The 15331-nt window shown below is 39.5% G+C and overlaps 1 protein-coding gene across 1 annotated transcript in view; it reads right to left on the bottom strand.

Annotated features, from left to right (window-relative positions):
- Nucleotides 1-961: 961 nt before the first annotated feature.
- SLC1A2 (solute carrier family 1 member 2) overlaps nucleotides 962-15331 on the bottom strand; it is a 405944-nt gene continuing 391574 nt past the window's right edge. Inside the window, exon 11 of the mRNA XM_069623362.1 lies at nucleotides 962-14248. Within this exon, the coding sequence (XP_069479463.1) occupies nucleotides 14159-14248 (90 nt within the window). The 3' untranslated portion in view covers nucleotides 962-14158. The remainder of the gene's footprint in view (nucleotides 14249-15331) is intronic.

Below are 15331 nucleotides of genomic sequence, written 5' to 3'. Positions count from 1 at the left end.
GAAGATATTGGTGAAATAGCTCAATTTTGGTGACAGTCATTTATAAAATATAGGCCCTGTAGAGTGGGCGACCAGATGATATCATTCTGTATTTTGAGAGTTATCAGTAGGGAGAAGGAGGGTGTTTAAAGGGTAAAGTACAATTTCGTTCAAAGTGATACCACCTGACAATAGGATCAATCTGTCTGGGATTGGTAGTTAGATGATTATTTTGTAGGATGGATTAGTTCACTGTGAAAGGCACTCCACCTGTGTTGTCACTGTGACAATGTTTGACATTAAAGGTTTGATTTCTATCAGATTCTTCTGCCCAAAATTTGAGTACAATGTCCTAATTCAAGTGCCAACAAATGTGGAGATCTTGGGATTAATTCTTACCTTCATCGTCAGTCAAACAGAGCCCACAGGAAGCACATTCTGGATGATTTCATATGTTCTATGTTGTTGCCAAAGCCTACTTTAAAAATGGCGATTGTGTGTGGACTGTCAATTTCAATTTCTTCAGTAAAAATGCTGACACAGTAATTTCAATGACTTCCAATGCCTACTGTACACATCCCTTTTGTTTTATGTAATTTTGCTGGCACTATAATACCTTTGGTAAAAACGTATCCAGTGACATTCCATCTCTTTTTACAATGAATTGCTGTTAATTCTGCCCACCGTCTGGCCCCTTGTCCCCTGCACCTTTGGGGATCAAAGAGAATAAGGTTGGCTCCATTTTTATATTTGATATAGACATACTGGCATTATCACCTGCAACTGATTATTCTATGTGGTCTCCAGTCCACCCATTTCAATTTCTGCTGTGAGATCAACGACTTCTTGTCTCAAGGGTGCCCCAAGAGTTTGCATTCCACATGATTCTGAAAGCTTATACAGAATATGTCTCCAGGTTAATTATTGAATTCCCATCCCCAAATCTTAAGGAAAAATTGATCATTAATAGAAGCCAATCCAGGAAAATATGAACAAACATTTATTGATATGTACATAAAAGTTAACAACATTTAGTGAAATATTATATTCACATGATTTTTCACCAATTATTCCAGTCATATATAAGAATTTCCAGTTTTTTTACAGGAGTTACAGAAAATAATTTCACATATTAAGAAAACATCCGTGTAGCTCTCTAGAATAAAACTCAAAAACGTTATTAACTATGCTAGAAAAGAGAGGTCACAGAAAAGGCATTTTCTATTTCAGCCAACAGGAAACAATCACAAAATTAGACTTGATTTTTTTTTAGCTTTTGTAAATTCATTAGTGTTTAAAAAGAACATATTCTGCTGAAAGATCACGTTGCAAGTTGAATATGTACATTTAAGAAAATGGTGAATCTGATGCTCCCTATTGCAATGGCATGAAATTGCTCTTTTAACCCCTTTTTTGTTGAAAAAGAAATGATAATATGCCAAAGGGAATGGCTGCCAGGTGTCCATCACTAATGGAAGAGATAAGTGAACTCACTATGACAATTGCCAAGGTGTATGTGCTCTGTGCTCCCACTGCAGTCTTATAGTGCGCAGATGTCATGTAATGTAATTTGTCATTTGTATAGTGCCTATTTCCATTGGTATGGTACCAAAATGCTGTAGGCAAACACCCTCGGGGGACATGGACTAGACCTTTGTTTTTTTTCTACATTTTGGGGATTTTTTAATGGGTACGTTTTTCATACTGGTTTTATCATGCAATTACTAGTGCATGACAAATCTGTCCTTTTATAAATGATTTTGTTTTGGTGACCACTTTGCATCATCAGGAAATTCACCTCGCTGAACCTTCTGACCATCGTTTTCTAAAGTTTTGACCTAGATTTATGTTCAAGTGATTCCTAGCGATTAAGCTTACTAATCATGCAGTTTATGATGTGGACTCTTTGGATGTTTGCACAGCGTGACTTATGATTCCAGAGTGGTCTCTGGAAACTAGGTGTTCACAATACTCAGGAGCATCAATATGGAACCCTACAGAGGCGGTAGCAACCTTACACTTCTAGGGCTCAATTAGAAATGGGCTACACATTCAACCATGGAGAACCCAAGATTGATTCCTCTCACAGCTGCCACACGACCAGGACATTTCTATCAGAAGATCTAATGGAATTGCTTGATCAAGAATGGGGAATTTCATAGAGGACCGTGTTGGAAATAACTTGGATTTACAATAATCGTCACTGGACGTTAATGATGTCCTGTCATAGCTCTAGTCTCATTTTCCCTTATGACCATTTCCTTATGCATATTATATGTGGCATCTACATGGATCTGGTTCCGGCTTGTATCCCTTAGTGAAGTTACCCGTTGATACAATAGCCTTATCTACAATAAAGAAATCGTTCACCACACCCACGCAGTGAGTGATTGATGGAAAAGGAAACTTGCTTAAATACTAGCAGTGAAGTTATCTCCTGCAGGTCCTATATCTTTTAGCAGAGGCCAAAAAAAGATCAAACACATTTTATTTAAAGTCTCCGATCACTCCTTGGGAAACTGACCAATCATAGGTTGCCTAGAATTGGCTACTACATGTTTGCATTTGAAAAATAGATTGTCTTAGATCAACACTTATTTGTGATATACACTTGCGTTTAAGGCCTACTTCAGTCCACTAGGTCCGAACAGTGATATGTCTGTTCTTCCATCACAGCAGGGTGCATTATTAAACCGCATAACGATTAGGCTTTGTTTTTTCCATCAGTATTACTTTTCAGAATTAATGAAGGGATAGTGGGCGGTGTGAAGTAGTGGTGTTAGGGAACTTGTGCTTCAATTTTGTGCTTTAATTTCAAGATGCTTATTTGTCCTACCGCCCCATCGCATTATAGGCCATCAAGAATTGTGCAAAGGTAACAAATACATTGAGAATATTGCTCTTCCAAATTAGGACAAGTGAATGGTTCTATTTAAATCAGTTTTAAAGAAATATAACAAAGTAAATTAGCTGAAATATTTTTCCTGGGGCATGGTAGTAAAAATTGGTCAGGTGCTTGAATTCAGTATGCTTTTATATGTGTTCTATCCCACCTAATACCCCATGAGAAGACAAACGCAATTTGAATGGACCTTTTGCCATGTGGGTGTTCATTTCAGAGGCTCATAGGAAAGAGAAATGCACAGTGATTGTAAGGCAGCTACAAATATAGACCTTCCCCATTCCAAGCACCAAGAGACCGTGCAAATGGCTACAGTTGTGCTATATACATTTCAGTGGCATGACATAACATAACATTACACCATAACTATAACAAGGCAGCGCTTAAATGGTAAATGTATTCTTTGACTTTTGTCACCATTTCCTTAAATATATTCTACTTCAAAGCAAGCACCGAAATGGGAGAATCACTTTCGATGGAAAAAAAATAAACATTTACATGGTGTAAACAGTGCTGGTTAGAGATTTGCAAATATAAATTGACCTATGCATATGTTGGCAACATTTGAGGTGTTCCTGGAATGCAAAAGTTCAAACATAATCAATAAGTACGTCAACATACGGTAAATCCTACAACGCCAATGTAAAGGTATTCACAGATATCAACAAAATGTTGTAATTTTATTTTAATGACGACGGTCAAAGCTACTACAGTATTGTAATGAACATCAAAAGACAGCTAATGTACACCATTTCACTGAAATTACACATTGATAACTACATCATCTCTATATCAAGTGCAGAGAGGCACTTTTTCTTCATGCGTACACAAAGTATCGACATTTTATTGATAAGAACTCCATGCGTCTAAACCTACCAATACCTCATAGAATAATCTACTAGAAGGTTCAGTTCCATGTAAAAGATGACCATGCCTATTGGGTGAGCAAGTAGCAGGGATGGAAAATGAACAAGAGCACCCAACATTTGTCGGAGAGGGATCTTATTAAAAGTTGAGTTAAGAACATCACCAGTTATTGCAATAGTTTTATGCCGAGGATATGATGACGATGCTCATTGGGGAAAAATGCACCATTGTCATGATTGGATACGCAGATTGTGCTTTGATTTCTGACAAAGGGCCTTTTTTCCTCCAGTAAGTTGCAGGGGGGGTGGTGTCTCAGAAAAGATCAGCTGACACTGTTTGTAACTCGCCCAATGTCATCAGCGATACCTTTATCCGGTCATGACATTTTAGCCAATGAATTCATGTGTGGACCTGTTGGTCCATTCTGATTTTAGAAAAAGTAAATCTAAAGGCCCTGTATGTAAAGTGGCACTGGGGCTTTATGAAGGTTGCTCACTATATGAGGTGGGCCTATTAGGGGCTTTTGCGTTCATCACAATTTCTCCTTTTGGTCATACTTATGTGCATAGGAATGAAGAAGCACCAATGTGTAAATGTTCAGACTGATCTATAAATCATTCAGCTACACTTTTGAATGTTTACTGTGCACATGAATCACTAGTGCACACCTCTGTATATGTTGTCACTCCAGCCCCCCAAAAGTAAATTCAGTAATTGCACACAAGGATACTATTCTGCACAGTTGTCTTGGGTCAATTTAGTGATGCAACCACATTTTCATTCCAAGTTGCCATTCCCTCTCTGCTGCTTGCTCAGAGACCATGAGTGTGTTGTGTGTGTGTGTTTGTGTGTGTGTGTTTGTTTGTGTGTGGGGGGGGGGAGACACACACACATACACACACAACTACTTGAATTCTCCATCCTCATTTGCAGGAGGCCCCACTAACAGGTCATTTCCAAATTGGAACTGACTGTAAACCACTAAGCAATTAAAAAAAACACTTTATCTGGTCAAAAATATACCACTTGGTTTCTTACAAGCTGTGACAAAAGGCAGGAAGGCATTTTTCAATGAAAGTACCTAATGGTCCCATACTTTTTTTGTTTAACTTGGTCCAGTTTTTTGAAGGCAATAGTACACATATTGTCATGGGAGAACCAGGCTCCAATGTCAACAACATCATTAAAAAAACAATGTAAGACCCTCCAGGGACAGAAGAGTAAACAAGCCAGTTAACAGATCACAAGCTTCATGTATGGACTTACAGCAGACTCCAGCATTTAGGGACATTTGTAAAACTACACCACACTTACCAAAAAAAGCACATGCGAGTGTACTTGTGCACTCCTTTAATGCTCAACTGAGATTACGTCCGGTGGGTTGGTCAAACAGAAACTACCTGGACTAGTCTATGTCTACTGTTATGTAGCAAGTTTATCAACCAGTCCATCAAGGATCAGTTGCAAAATGCGTTCCCTCGCCCCAACATTGTGCCATAGAAAATAGGGTAAAATAATGTTGGTCTGTAAATTACAGATACTGAGCAGTTCAGTTCAAGCTACACTGTAGTTGTTATGGATTTCTGGAAAACAGGTGCAAATGCATACAAACTGCATCAAAACTCTACTATCAATTACGTAAACTATATTGCATAAGTAGATACACCTATGCAGCATTTTGTATCATGCATTCTAATAGGAACAGTTCACATTATTTTATTAACCTGATATGTATACAGTACATTTGTGTATTAGACAACAGAACTGGGCAGTGAAACGCTACAGAGGCTGTCTATTCTACTGCATATAATCATAAGCAAATGTCAACTAGTCAAGGTCAAACAAGTTACAGTACTATGTAGACGACGAAGGGGAGACTCAGCGTTTCTACTGTACAAAAGAAAACAGTTGTAAACACACACATTCAAAGTTCACCTTGAAACAGTATAAAAAACGAATGGAAAAGCACAATACAAAATCACTATCGAATACAGGGCATAGGAGGTTATAAGGATTAGGATTTCTTAATATAAAAATCTTTTAGAGCAAATAAAAAGGAATGGCCTAGCAACTAGGATATATTTGATAGACTTAAAAGATGAGTTTCTTTCTGTCTGGTCAAGGTAGAAAAAATATCAACATGAACGTTCAAATGTTTCTTTTCTAGATACTGACATCAGAACATGGCATGAGTCTGTTGGAAGTCTTAGCCAATTTTTCACTGTAGATTAAATTAACACCTCCTTCAAGTTATTTATTTATTTATCTACTGGGTTTTATAATGTGCCGCATTATACATTTCTCATGTTCGTTGAGGAAGTCATAGCCATAATCACCAGGATCCATGCAGAAATAGAATGTTTTCGGGGTTATTAATAACCTAATCAATTGACATCTTACTTTTTGCTTGAAGCCCATTTTTGGTCTCCTTCAAATACAAGATTGGTAGTTTTCTAAATCTATTCTCAATACATTACTTAATATTTTGCCATATACCTCACTTTTCTCCCAAAATGTGCAGCTGTCATTTTTAAAACTTCCCTTCAGGCATTGATTTGTAACTCAATTTATGTGGGCTCACTCTGCGAATAAGTAGGTCCTAAGGCAGCAACTTTCAATTCCAAAACCACGAGACACAAAGAACCAGTAATCCTCAACAAAAGAGAAACATTTGAGAGATTTTCTTAAAACCATTGTAGGATGAATTCTGCTCAATGTGAAAGAAAACGACTCTGTTCAGCATGTAATGTTTAATCCTATTTCCTGAACTTCCCAAGCAGCTAGGGTCAGTTGCTTGTCCCACCCATTATTCACCAGTTGCCTTCAATGTGTTCTCATCCTAAAGAATGTTCAGTTTCTGTTCTGTCATCATTAGTTCTGCAAAATTCACAATATCAATGTACTATTTTAAAGATGGTGTCATCCATATGCTGGGCGGCAGTGCCATGTCATTTGATTATCTGCCCTTGCACTGGCCTGGTACATCCCACCTATTAATTCATCAGAACACTAGAAGTATGAATTCAGGAGGAGATTTTGCCCGAATGTGATGGGGTAAAGAAAACAGTGCACAGTTTTTCATTTAAAAAACGGCCCATGAGGACAATGTTAATTCAGATTCGGTAGAACTGTTGACAGACCCCAAATTATCATAGCACGATAAAGAAACTTGCAATGTTTGTGTTTTGGCCAGTCTCAGTAGTGCTCCTGGCGCATTGTAGCACGTGAATCTCAGGGATTAATGCGGCTCTTCTTCTTTCAATGCGTTTTTGCCTCCAAGCAAAGTTTGTCCTAATATGGTATTATCACTAGGGCAAACTTTTCCCAAATGCAAAAATGCATTGAAGCAAATGTGTCTTGCTCTAGGTCCATTTATCCTCTCGTGCTCACACTAAGCAACGTTTCACTTAAACCAGTTCAAAGTTTCTGTAATACAGCCCATGGAAGCCATGATAAACTCACTTAAGCTGATAGAATGGACTAACCATTTCATGCTGTACGTATGGACGTATTTAGAAGACTACGCTATACAAGTGCAAATCAACGGACACGCTAGACTTTGAGTTTCACTCAATATTGCATTGTGAGCAGCATACTCCAGCTCCTACCTCTTAATCTTTTGCAAATTAGAGTGCAATTACACTTGATATGATCAAAACAATTCTACCTTGAGCAATACCCGAAAATGCACCCATGTCCCTCGAGAAAGCCCAACACATCCATCTATGTCAGCATGAGAAATTCTGCTGATGGGTGTGATTTAGCAGTTCGGTAACAAGACTGACTGTCACGTACCCATGCTTCCAAAGTGCAGTGAGGTTGTGCAGAATGTACAATGTACAACAATGTCGATTACTGAGGAATAACGTTTACAAATGTGGCCGCAATTGAAATTGAAAATGCCATTATCAGTTCTGAAAAACATCTCCATTTATGGCACTTGTATATCCATTGTAATGAGGACCAGCGACCTTAAATCTCAACAAATATTTACCAAACATCCAAGTCACGGGTTTAAACCCTAGCAATTAATCCAAAATGCAATCTTTCCGAGAGATTCAGAATGATCACTGTACCGTAAGGTTCAGAAGCAACACCACTTTGCTACTGCATTGAGAGATGGTGATGCATCATTATACGAAGTGTGATTGTGAGAACAAGCATTGCTTGTTAAAGAATCTGGTTGTACAGTGAATACAGGTATAACATGCACAGCAGACTGTGTGGCTATATTGAAACCACACAGGTTCTCTTCCCTCTGCTTCGAACATGCGGTCTCAGACCTGTTACACAATCTCGCTTATTTTGTCAACGGCTCACAATGGTGGGCATTGTTTTATCGAACATGATGTGCCAATGACTTGTATGCTTTGAATTCTGTGGACTGTCTCCAACATCCCTGCGTGAAGCTGCATCAACAACACCTGGTATAGTCTTACTAAAAGAAATATGGACAATAGATATTAAGTTTCGGGTTTTGTCTGAAATCGTGCTGTCTTCATTGAGAAATTGTAAAGATCCACTAGAGGAACCTGATTGCATGGAGGATGATGTGGGCAAATGTTCAGCTATTACTTCATGGACTAGAACTAAGAGGGAGTGCGAAATCCCATTTCTGCTGTGCTGTTTTTGATGCACGTGTACAAGCGGATCAAGGGCCTTTTTAAGATCAATGCACCCATAGAGTTGACGAACAAAGTGAAAAATTGATAGACCCGAAACGTTAAACTCCGTTCATTAGAATATATGCAGATCGAGAGACTCACATCTTATTAACATGAATCTTTTGTCTCTATTGATAATATCAGTGGATACGGTTCATCAGGCTTAAAGACGTACTCATTTCTTTGTTTGAAAGTGAATGCCAGGATTTGTCTTACCTTCTGGCATGGTGAGGTTGAAACTGTTCATTGCTCTGGCAAGCATGGCGAAAAGAGGGGAAAGCAGGGAGCAAAACTGGTGGCCGAAGAATGCTCTCCAGTTTGGAACAGAACGGGCACTTGCAAAGAAAATTGGCCTTTTGGTACTAAATTTGAAAGTGCAAAGGTAGGCAGGGAAATTCAAAGTCTGAGGTATCAGCAAATGTAAGATTGCCACAACAAGACTACAGAGTCGAAAAGAAAGAGACACAGAACCTGCAGCTCAAATGACGCAAAGAAACTGGTGATCTCATCGGACCACAACAATGGAGCAGTAACTGTTTTGAGGCTTTATGTTCCAGGGTTCTTTCTTCACCACTCAGAGTTGTTGATGACTCACTCCACTTTCTTTGCGAGGAAATATGAATAAACAGGGGAGATAAAACATGTTCTGAATGAACTTATTTCCATAACTTGTACAGCCTCAGCAGGCATCATTTCCTAGAATAAATGAGCAATGGCTATTTTTAAGTAAGCTGTCTCGTTGTGCCATACAGCTGAATCTCTAGTTATCAAGTGTCAGTGTCCTGCCCATGCATTTTCTAATAATGATCCTTTTGTAAACTGTTTTGAAAAACAAGTCTTCTGGGGAGCATCCTCAGTTTAAATGATAAACCTAAATTGATAGATGTCCGCATTCCCTTTTTCCATCTTGATGACATATTCCTTCTAGGTAGCAAAGAGCAGGCAAATAAGTTCTACCAATCTATGCAACCCTGTATGAATCGGCATCATGTTCTTGCTCTAGGCAAGCAATGACACCTCAGGAGCCTTGGCCCTCAGACAACATTCTGGTTCTGCCAGACCCAAAATCATCTGATTTGGCAACTGACCCAACAAGCCTGTTACGTTGCAAGGCAGTCAAATGCCTCCATTGTCACACAGACAATGAGTCTAGGTGTTTCTAAAGCGAGCGCCTTATTGTCATTTAGTCAAAGAGAAGACTATGTCAGAGGCCGAAGGAGAGGTAGTCTATTCAACATATATTTACAGGATGTCACCATCCATATAAATGCCATGAGATACATGTTGGTGAGATACTAGAGAGGAAGTGATAAAGGTGGCTGTAATTGCCCAATGCATTCTGTGAACCAGACTAGAGTTGGCATTTATCACCCCGTGATTCCTTTTCTCCAATAATCCATTTTTCATACCAATCTCTTGAACCTTCCCTAAGAATCAGCAAAATATCTGTTGGCACTTCCTGCTTTTCTTTAAAAAATGAGAACGCGTATGTGCTTTTGTGTAGACATCCTCTATAACAAGTGGACAGGTGCTAGCCAAAAAATTAATGTTAACAGAACAAAGGAACACATTCTTTGTCCCTAGGGACATCCCTTGTAAAAGTGTTCACTTCTTAATTCCATGAATGAAGTATGAGATGGACATTGTGATGCTCCTCATTATGCTACTGAAATAAAATATAGTGTTCAAACCCATACAGTTGAACAAATATAATTCATAATTTACCAATGCCAGGATTATTATGGTATCCAGCAAGTATCTATATAAAATACAGCCGGTAAGTCAAGTCAGCACCTAAGCCAAGTCTTTCTTTATGCTATCAATTGGAGCCCCTTTAAAAGCACCATTTCCCACTGACCAGAAGGTTCATCAATCAACATTTTCTTTGAAATCTAGTTTGGAAGAGAGGATCTCTGTGAGGTGATGCACTCTTGGGTACAGTTAGGCGGATTTATCATTTTGTATTTGAACCAAATCCAAAATGGTTGGGTCTTTAGTTCAGACCGGAAGGTTGATTGATACAAGAAACAATGGGGGTCATTACGACACAGGCGGTAATTACGCCAACTTTACCACCATGGTGTAAACTATGTTTACACCATGGTGGATGGCGGATTTACCGCCCCATTCCAAGGTGAGTGGGGCGGGAAATCCCCATTTCCCATTTTCCCTTCCCCATTCCCATTTTTGCCCCATAGGGCATAATGGGAGTGGGGAAGGCGCTAATTACGCCACCGTAAATTAGGGTGGCGTAATTAGCATCATGGCGGGTTAGCGCCATGGATTTTAACGGCTGCTAAAAGCAGCTGTTAAAATCGGAATCAGGCGTTAAGGGTTAACGACGGCGTTAACCCTTAACGCCTGAGTTGTAATGAGGCCCAATGTCTCATTTGAGAAATTTCCATAGATTGGCCTTTAAGAATTGTTAAAAGGACCTTCTTCTAATGGAATAATATCCAGGATCTGAAGCATTTGCTATTCCTGAGTTAAATTGCACATCAGCTCACAGGGTGGTTGTCTTGGATGTGGGAGTGCCTTGATGCCCCCTCTGCCTTAACTACCTAGAACCTGCAGATTGTGGGGGAGCACTGTTGGTAGAATACAAGAAGAGTGGGTAGCTCATATAAGAAGGGAAACTCACCCGGATTACTTTGTGTGACATGGCCGTAAGTTTCAATGTTATTATATCTTCATCTCGAAGCAGTTGAAGATGCTATAGAACGGAGGTACGTTTGCATCTTATTTCTGTAATGGTTAAAGTTCATTTTCGCTTGACCCCAGCTAATGTATGGAGGATGCCATGTTCCTATGCACCAGTAGCTCTGGCCCATGCTGTTGCTGTAGTTTCCGGGACTTGATATTAGTTTTAATGTATTTTTCATTTAGACCCAATCACTTACTGGACATAAAATGTTGATCACATCATTTAGGAACTAACATGCTCAAATCAGATATACATTTCTCACAAAAGTGTAAATGTTATAAGAACTATCCTGGATAAATAATAGTAGTACCATCTACCATTCAGTGATAAAATGGTTAATGTGTTTGCCACGTCAATCTCTGATCTCAGAACAACTATTTAAGCTGCTGTCAAAATTTTAAGAAAGTGTTGGAGGGATTTTTGATTTGTGTGTTCTCGTTTGTCCATAAGGATCAAAGGACCAATTTAATAAATGGCCCAAACTCCATGATTTAAAAAATAAAAGAAAAACAGACCCATTTATTAAGACTCCTTCTAGAAAAAAGTCACAGGGTGTAACTCAAACATATTACAACATGTGATATTCTCATTTCAAAAAATGTTCTATCTGACATTTTGAGAAGAGAAAATGTAGCTACCTTGGAAGTATTTTTCAGGACAGGGAATATTTGATTTGTTTCTTTTTTCCTATTCTATAGAAATTAAGGGCCTCATTCCGAGTATGGTGGTAGCCATGGAGCAATTAGCTCCATTGCTGCCTCCCATACCGGTACTGCCTCCGGGTTGGTTCAATGGGGACTTACCGGTAAATCCCCATTGAAAAAAAGATTCCTCATTCCCATTTCATTCCCCATAGGGCTCAATGGGAATGGGGAAGTTGCTAATAATGGTACCGCAATTTGAGGTACTGCGATTAGCTCTGAAGTCCCTTAACGGGTCCCGTCCACAACGCCTGGTCAGATCAGGCGTTAAAGGAGAGACCCGCTAAGGGACCTCGGAATAGGGCGCAAAGGGTTTACCGGCACCGGTGTCCTTACCGGTGCCGGTAATCCCTTTGCGCCCAACTCGGAATGAGGCCCTAAGTCTTACATTGCTGATGATGGCAAACGATAAAGAACTTAGTTCTATGACTCTATTCTAGGAACCAGAAACCATTACCCACCATATGTGCTATTTTGAGAGTCGATGTATACATTCATGCTGCGATATAAATAATAATTTCATGACAAGAAAGCTCTCCTGTCTGATTAACAAGGATTTCACTTAAAATGTACTGCAGGACTTCAAATCGAGGTGTGGTCATTTCTATCATTAAAAGAGAAATCTCATGTTATCAGCGCATGCACAAGTCTCCTCTTTCTACTTGGTTGCAGGATTATATCTTAAGATTTCAAATATTGATACAAACAGCCGCAGAGAAATCCAAATTCCACTAACCAGAATACACTGCCTCAAGAATGAATTAATTCTTGTTTGTTTGCATTGTAGCCAGAACATGCACACAAATTACGATGTCATAACTGTGCGACATTATGTGGAATCTTCTTTGACGTTATTGGGGGCATGCAAGGATATTGGAGCAACCCAATTGGGTTTCATAAAGTAAAAGCCAAATAGTATTCAAATACAAACTGAAAGTTAAACAGATTTGTCTTGGATGCCCAATATCAAAGAGCAGTTACACAGATATTGTATTAAGACATCACACTCAAAGACTGATTACTGATACGTTATGGATGCCCTTATAGGAAGATGCTTCTTAACATTTTGGTTAGTGTCAGTGTTTTATAACAGGAAATTAAATCCACCCCAAATACAGTAGACATAGTAGGAAAAAAGATGTAGAGCTGAAAGCCCTACTTTGAAGCGTACTGCAACATGTGCGACATGAACCACACAACTAGAGTTCAGCAGGCTCAAAAGCTACTGTACAGTTGACAGTCATTCCATCAAAAGTAACACCTTGAAAACAATACTTTTTTTTAATAAATATCAAAGCTGCAAGTGACAGCCATAGCTTATCAGACTAAATTGTGCAACACGCCTCTGGTTAACGTATGAGAAATGTGAACACTGTCATGAACATGTGCTATACTATAAGTATTCTATAACCCTGAGTGTCTGAAAAAGAGCAAGGCGGCCATAATGAAATTTCCTTTGTATGCGAAGAAGGATGCACAGTCTACATTCTCTTTGTCCTGGAGATGTCCAACTATCTGCGTCCACACACAGAGAACTGTTTGGGCAGGTCTTTCTCTTGTAGCCTCTGCTGACACAATATCCATGAAAGGGGGTGGCGTTCCAGACCACTCTACTGAAGTCCCTTTTGTTAGATGTTATTATTGTGATAAAAAACTTCCCATTTTGAAATATTTTCTGTCTGCAAATTTGAAGAGTAACATTTCAATTGCTTTCCCAACTCCCCTTGCATGAGTTTCACAGCTTTGCACAATTGTCGAAAACAGTCACCACTTTAGTATTTGTACTTCCAAGTGTGGCAGCTCAGAGGCATTATGGTGTAAGGAGCACAAAGGTCAAGATAACAACAGGGCTCAATATTTCTCCACCTATGTGTCATTTCTTACATTTTCTTTTTTTTTATAGCTTTGCAGTTGTGCAATCTCAAAAAATAAAATGCTTAAGTGAAGCAAAAAACAGGGGGAGGAACATTGAAATTCTCATGGTTCGGGTTTTGATTGCCAACAGCAGAGTGAAAAACTCAATCCCGTTCTCTCTGTGACAAGAAGCGCAGTCCCTCTTAAGCGGGAACCGGCTACGGCACTAAATTTGTTTGCCTGCATCCAGGACTACATTAATACAAGATAAAATACCATTATGGTTGTCAGTGACTCGTCATGACATAACATCATGCTACTTGGCAAAAGGTACGTACAGTAAACTAAAATTATTCTCCGCCATCTCTCCATTCTCCAGCTCGCCAAACTAAGATACAGGTATTTGTATTCTGGACACAACAAGCTTGTGTTTAGTCGATACATTAGCATTCACTTTGCAGGGGTGGTTGGCTGAAGGTTGGGGCTTCTACAAGTTTTTCGTTTCCACTGTAACGTCCAGCGGTTCTTCCTCTATGGCGTTGTAGTCAGCGGCTTTGCCATTGTTTGCCAGGGTGACCTGAAACCGATGCTCGTTAGCTGTGAACTTTTGAAAACCAAGGCACAACTTTTTGCATTCTTATTTTAACAAAAGATCAAAGGTCATGTGGAGGAGCATCACTGCTCACCTGCATTGTAATGCCACAGCACTGGGAGCCATATTTGCACTATGCAATGGAAATATGGTATATTACAATTTAGGCATAATAACATTCCGAACAATTGTGTCTTTTAAGTTTTGTCTTTGCTTGTCATACATAATTTGTTTTTTCTCACCCAGTAATTGAAGAGCCCCATCAAGCAAGACAAGTGTAATTGCCACTCCACATAATGTTTGAAAAGCATTTACTTCTGCAGCTATTTCTAATCATGCCCTGAAGAAGGTTTAGTTTCAATCTGGCCAATCCAATCACAGCTCTTGTTTTTTTATTATTGTTGTTATTATTATCATTTTGTATTTATTGTAATACAGATATACAGCAGTATGATGGAATACCCAGCTAAAGGGCAAATATGTATAATTGTTCTGTCCCTTTTAATAGTGATGCCTTCTTGTAAAGTCCCTGCTTGTAAGGTCCATTTAAACAATTGTACTTCTGTGATAAGTACAGATACTGCACAAATGCATTTTTACAGGTCTTCATAGAAGTACCAGTACAGTCGTAGCAGTACAGTCCCTTTAACAGTACTGCAGTCCTGTAAAACAACACTGTAGGAATCATGCCCTAGGCGGGGGCCGCACATGGCTGATAACAACCCCCCAGCCTGAGCAAAGGCAAAAGAAAGTATGGCCGCCACCAATGGAAAAGGGACTTAGCCCCTTTTACATTTCCATGGCAGTAGCCATATGCGGTAGGAGCCCTGGCCTGGAGTAGAACACTTTGGTCCAGCAGGTACATTGGGCGTAAAGGGGGTGTAGAAAGGATGCTACTGTCATTGGGGGAGGGGGAGAAGCTGGGGACGTGGGGAAGCAACAGGAGAGGCTCCCTGTTGCCTCCCCACAATCAAGATGCTGCCACTCAGAGGAGGGCCTCAGGTAGCTGGAAAGAGCAGGTGATAGACACTGTATTCTCCTCCGCTCTTCCAGTCACCTGATTGGCAA

The sequence above is a fragment of the Ambystoma mexicanum genome, chromosome 11 (genome assembly GCF_040938575.1).
Source record: "Ambystoma mexicanum isolate Mex_15411 chromosome 11, UKY_AmexF1_1, whole genome shotgun sequence".
Taxonomy (NCBI): Eukaryota; Metazoa; Chordata; class Amphibia; order Caudata; family Ambystomatidae; genus Ambystoma; species Ambystoma mexicanum.
The sequence above is the reverse complement of the archived record's forward strand: the minus strand, read 5'-3'. Positions and strand labels throughout refer to the sequence as shown.